Source organism: Mycetomoellerius zeteki, unplaced genomic scaffold, assembly GCF_001594055.1.
Source record: "Mycetomoellerius zeteki isolate Tzet28-1 unplaced genomic scaffold, Tzet1.0 scaffold358, whole genome shotgun sequence".
NCBI classification, from domain to species: Eukaryota; Metazoa; Arthropoda; class Insecta; order Hymenoptera; family Formicidae; genus Mycetomoellerius; species Mycetomoellerius zeteki.
Genome location: NW_017257347.1, coordinates 18997 through 24960, shown reverse-complemented (window position 1 = coordinate 24960; position 5964 = coordinate 18997). Strand labels below are relative to the sequence as shown.

The following is a 5964-nucleotide window of genomic DNA, read 5'->3' as shown; positions in this document are numbered from 1 at the left end:
CCTCAAATCCGACGACTGACAAGGAAATACGACAAAGGGAGGAGGGAGGGAGGGAGAGAGGGAGACGGTGGGGGAGGAGAAAGAGAGACGAATTATCGACTCTCTCGAAGCGAGCACTGTACGCCGCATACGGAACTGCGTCGATGCGAACAGCGAAAGCATCGCATGAGGGCTCCAGCTTGAAGCCGTTGAAGAAGGCAACGACAGTGGAAGAGGAGAGGAGAATTTGCCGGCGCCCCTCGTCTTCTCCTCTCAGTGACGGATTTAGAGTCTGAAGAGCCCTAACGAAATAAAATTACGATTTCACAGCTTACAATTAAAATGATTCCGTTAATTATATATTTCTAGCAACAAAGAAATAATGATTATGTCATTTATCTTTATTTACCAATTATAAATAGGAACTATGCTACACTAAATAATTATGTAATGTAATTACAAAACTTTGCAGAGATAATGCAAGTGCAAGCACATGAGAACGATTTCGGGATTCTTCAATAGGAACCTCAAAGGGCATTCTAAGCGACCTGCATTTATCGATAAATCCGCCACTGCTCTTCCTTTATCTGCTCGCGTCCCACACACCGCGACACACCTCGCGACGCCCTCAAGAGGGTGGGGAATGTGCTCTCCACTCGTCCACCCCCTTTCGCGCCACTCGAGTTCGTCGATGACGAAACGCACTGCCTCCATCGCCGTCGGCTCGGTCGGCCCGGTCGGCCGTCGGATGAAATCAGTGCGACTGGAGTGCACCGCGAGGGAAGAACGCGGGTCTCCCCGTGTGCGGCCCGCCGTTCCCGCTTGCGGCACGCGCGCGCGCGCGTCCGCCCGCCCATCGCTGGTTCGTCTCCGTTCGTACATAAATATATTCTTCTGTCCGTGAGAGTAACACATAGTAACACAGCGAGTGGACAAAGAGACGAGTAAATAGGTCGTTGTGCGCGCCGAAACACGATGCACGTATCAATTAATATATGAACGAGCGCGCGAAACGCTTCGAAATGGAAGACGAAGGTGCATTCGTTCATTCATCGTAGCAAAATAAACGCAAGCGTGCGAAATCGTTGTGATAGTAGTATAGCATAGTTTAAACAGAGTACTACGTAAATAAGAGAAACCTGCTTCACGTTTCTAAACTGGATTAGAATCGTTTGGGAAACGCTCGGAATGTATCTGCACGAAAAAAAGAAATATATGTAAAAGGAAGAACCGTCTGGAGTCGAGATCGATGCATCGCGTGGACTAAGTTAAGTGATTAATTAACAAACGAGAGCAAATTAGAGTGATCGTAAACGGAGAGACATCGGAAAGTTCCCTAATAATAATTTTTAATCCAATCTTATCGTCTAATCGTCCGACAAAATATCGATTCTGTAAAAGATCTGTTGAATAGAATTGTTATAAAAAGGAAAGAAAGGAATATCAACCAAAAGGATCGAATTCATCACGCCAACGAAAACGGTGTCAACGAAGGCGCGGAAAAGGTCGTGCTTGTTTTTGGGGAACGGGGGCAGGAGCGTGCGAGGGGTGCAGCAGGTGTAGCGAGAGCGCAGCTTCTGTCATCGATCTTGCCGAGTTGCCGCGGCTGCAGCGAGGCAGCGAGCATGGCGCGGCCCGCCGCGCTGCACACGTCGGACCATATCCTCCGCAATGTCCACATGCGAACCCGTCGCGATCAACGGCGACCGAATGAGGATGATTAATTACGCCGTCATTAATTAGTCACGATCGTCGATGGTGACGCACATTAATTTGCCGACGATTATCCCTGACGACGACAATGTCAACGACCAAGACGATGCTGACGACGACGACGACGACGACGACGACGGCAATGACCACGACGATGGCGACGACGACGACGACAACAACGACAACAACGACGACGACGACGACGATGACGATGACGATGACGACGACGACATTGGCGACGGCGACGGCGACGACGACGACGACGAGAAGAAGGTCGGCGTCGACGGAACTGCGAGCGCTGGATCTTTCCGACGTATCCTCCGGCAGTTGCACCGTTTTCCCAGCGTAAACGTCCGACGGTCTCGCAGCAAGAGCAAAAGCACAGAGGGACTGCGAGTTTTCGCGCTCACATTCCACGCCTTTGGAACAAGGAGAGGAGAGGAGAGCGACGACGCCGCCGCACCGCCCGGTGCACCACTGCGTGGTCGCGGTGCGTCGTCCGCGGGCGTGCGAGCGGTGTTTACATTTTCAAGAGCCACGAGATGTGAACCCGCTAAATCGAGATATCGATCGAGTTTCACAGAAAGTACGATTCAAAATCGCGTGTCTCCTTCATTTCTCGTAGCTCGGTATTAGCTCATGAAAATGTGAACCCAAAAGAGCGCTAATCGGCTGGCGAAGAGAATGAAAATTCGTGCGTGCATGCCGGTCTTTATATAATATCTTGCAAAGATGCATGTCCGTGGAATCGCGAGGTGCAGCATCTCATTGTCAGTGGAACTTTAGATACGTAAATTAAAAGAAATCGCGTACATCTTCTAATTAATATTTTAATTGAATCTCGATAAGAATTTGACTTTGCGTACCAACATGAAAAATATTAATAACAATTTTTGGAAACATCGAGAGAAAATAAGCGATTTGAGAGACAGAGTGCATACTCGAGTTTATTGATCGCAGCATCAATGAGTTCGATCTACGATGTACTGTAACCGAGACAGATCGCGATTGTTTTGCGCGATGTTTTCTCGCCACGAGAGAGCCCAAGTGTGTCGCTAACAGGGGAGATCTAGATCGATACGTGAGGCTTCTCAAACGCAGTGTCGCGCAAAATCGCAGAAATGGACTGCTGCAATTACATCGAGGCTTACGCGGCAGGTGGTCATTTTTATCATCATCAGCAGCAACAGCAACAGCAGCAGCAGCAACAGCAACAACAGTGCAGCAGCAGCAGCAGCAGCAGCAGTACTTTTGTTACGACAATAGCGTGGCGTACCCTGGCTATGACGCCGCACCAATCTCTAACGCGATGGACATTAATGCTCGATACAACGGAACGTTACCACCCACGTATCCGACAGGTAGAACCCTGCAAATGAAATGCATGTCGGATGCCGAAATGATAGTTTGCGTAGTTTTGCGTGCACGTACTATTCTTTTTCCCGCGCGTCATTTAAGACCCCCTATCCTGTAACGCTTCACGACAGTAATGATATCATTATACGTATATATGTATTATCGTATTTATCGTTGCGCAGCTTTTTTACCATGTACAAAACCTGCGCAAAGATATATGTAATCATATCATTACTATCATTAAGAGTTACAGAATAAGGGCCGTAATTACAACTCAATCCGCAATTAAAAAAGAAATACAAACAAATTTATCTATTCCTAAAACGAAGAAAAGGTATAACTGTTAATATACAAGTATATTTGATTTGAAAATTAACTCATTATTTGTTAAATGTTGGAAAAATTATTTCTTGTAAAAAAAAGAAAGAAATTTCTTTCGGCCGATCAAAACTTTACAATAGAAAATTTAAAAATCTGACAAAGATTTGCGTAATATGTAGGTATTGCATGCAATTGAATAATTCAAAGTAGTTCGTTGTATAATAAATGTGAGATATTTATCATTTGAAAGAACCTATTTCAGTTGCAATGAAAATTACATGATCTCACATTAACGTATTCAAATGAATTCTTAACATGCTTAATTACTTTTGAAAGTTTGTTGTATACATATATTATTTGCTTCTGTCCTGTACTAAATGTACATATGTACTATAGATATATATTCGAAAACAGTATGATTATATTATATAATAGCATGACATGACATTTTGCATTTCTGTATAACTGTCTAACAATTTACAATCTCTTGTACATTTTCGCAGATTATGTGTATAATCCGAAGGAGGCGAGGCTACGGAAGGCGATGCGCGAGCAGACTCGCGAGCTGTCACGGCGGTCGATTTTGCAGAGCGCGATCGCGACCGCAAACGCGCGCACAGCCGCGATTGGTGGCGCTAATCCCGTCGTTTCCGCATCAATGGCCGGCGATTTCCTAAATCAACATCATCGTTTCGATTGCACGTCGATGCCTATGGGTCCAAACGTGAGCCCTCATCGGGCGACCGAGCCCTGGTTCCAGGCCGCGCATCGCCTGAAACCTGCACACTCGCCACGAATCGGCGATTGGTATGGGAATATGTGCGGCGATCCAATCGAGAGGTTGCAAGCAATGGGCGCGATGCAACAGCATCAGCACCAGCACCAGCACCAGCACCAGCACCAGCACCAGCACCAGCAGCAACACCAGCAGCAACAACAACGTAATCTCGAGAAGCCTATCAAGGACCAAAGAAATCAGATATCGGAATGCGCCACGGCAGCATTTTCCTCCAACGGCTATTCACCGGATATCCAGGCCGCGGAGAGAGAAATTCGCAGACCAGAATCCGCGGAATACGCCGACTTTGTCGACGGCCAGAAATGGCATCCTTATCAAGTAATATACAGAACATATATGCAATGGGGCATAGTTGCAACGGCGAAACACGAGACAGCGTTAAAAAAGCATCAATTTCGACTTGTGAATTTCGTTCAATGTAAATTGGCAAATACAAATTGTATCGATCTCATTTTTCAGACAAAGCATGCAAACGTATTTCAATCTCGTTGAACGTAAAATATACCTGTAGTTTACGTGGTAAAACGTGAATAAACATTTTTGCCCTCATCAAATTAATATTATAAATGTCTGTGTGTAAAAATCGCCTGATACTCTGATTGTAGAACAGCGCTAGTCCTCATACACTTCCGAGAACGCCTCATTCATCACCGCAAATGGGTAGCATTCTTCATCCAGACGTCCAGAATACAAATGCGCATGGACACGGTCCATGGGGCCAATTTTGTCATGGGGGTATTTTACCACGTAAGTTTCACATATACAGGATATTTTATTCTCTTCTCGCAAGTTCCATCCCGACGATTTTTAAACTGATAATTTGATTATTTCATTAATATGACTAAACTTTTATACACAAACCTGAATCATGACATACGTATATAATAATCTTCAATAGGATTCTTGAAATTTAAACAATAAGTAATATCTGTGTTGGTTAAAAGAAAGAAAGGAGAATTGTTATTAAATAAAATATTTTATAATTCAGATAATACGATATTCAAACTTGTGTAATGTATTTTAGATGTTTCAAGTGTGGCCCGCAACGCGACGATTCGAGGTCCACGACACGCAGTTTTCTTACGGGATCGTACACCAACCAGACACTGTACATTCTTGGAGGACGCATCGCGAATGAGTTATTCGCCGAGCAAATTGAACATTGATAGCATTCGCGCGTCTTATCCGCCGTCGGAGCATCAGGTATTCAATATTATACACATATGATTGTCGCATCATTACCTATAAGTGAATCCAAAAGTTTCACATAACGAATAGATCGCGCGAATATATATATATATTATAATGATTAAGAATAACGGAAAAAGAAATCACACAAAGGCTAACACGTCAATTTGACATTTGCCGTGAATGTTAATAAGGAATTATCAATAAAACATTATGTATGCAGATGCCAAGATTGCTGGGATCAGCGGTGGATTCCGTCTTAGACTCGACGCCGACGACGACGACGACGACGACGACGACGACGACGACGACAACGACGACGACGACGACGACGACGACGACGACGACATCAACGACGACGACGACGACAACAACGACGACAACGACGATAAATCGACGCGAAGAAGATGGTCGGACCAGATGGGAGTCAAATAACACCGGGATATCTCTGAACGAACTCGTGCCAACCTCTACGGTAAAAAATATGTCATAGAAAATACTTCTCATTTTTGAGTTTATATACGAATACCCGTTCCATTCATCAAATTATTACATTTCACTGTATGTGTTAAAGACGTGTTCATTTTAGCCACAGGAAGATACAATTT

The 5964-nt window shown here is 44.7% G+C and overlaps 1 protein-coding gene across 1 annotated transcript in view; it reads left to right on the top strand.

Moving 5' to 3' along the window:
• Positions 1–5964, top strand: part of LOC108725720 (uncharacterized) — a 14302-nt gene that overhangs the window by 4640 nt on the left and 3698 nt on the right. Inside the window, exons 3-7 of the mRNA XM_018452915.1 lie at positions 3873–4486; positions 4774–4915; positions 5193–5371; positions 5580–5831; positions 5946–5960. Coding sequence (XP_018308417.1) covers positions 3873–4486; positions 4774–4915; positions 5193–5371; positions 5580–5831; positions 5946–5960 — 1202 coding nt within the window. The remainder of the gene's footprint in view (positions 1–3872; positions 4487–4773; positions 4916–5192; positions 5372–5579; positions 5832–5945; positions 5961–5964) is intronic.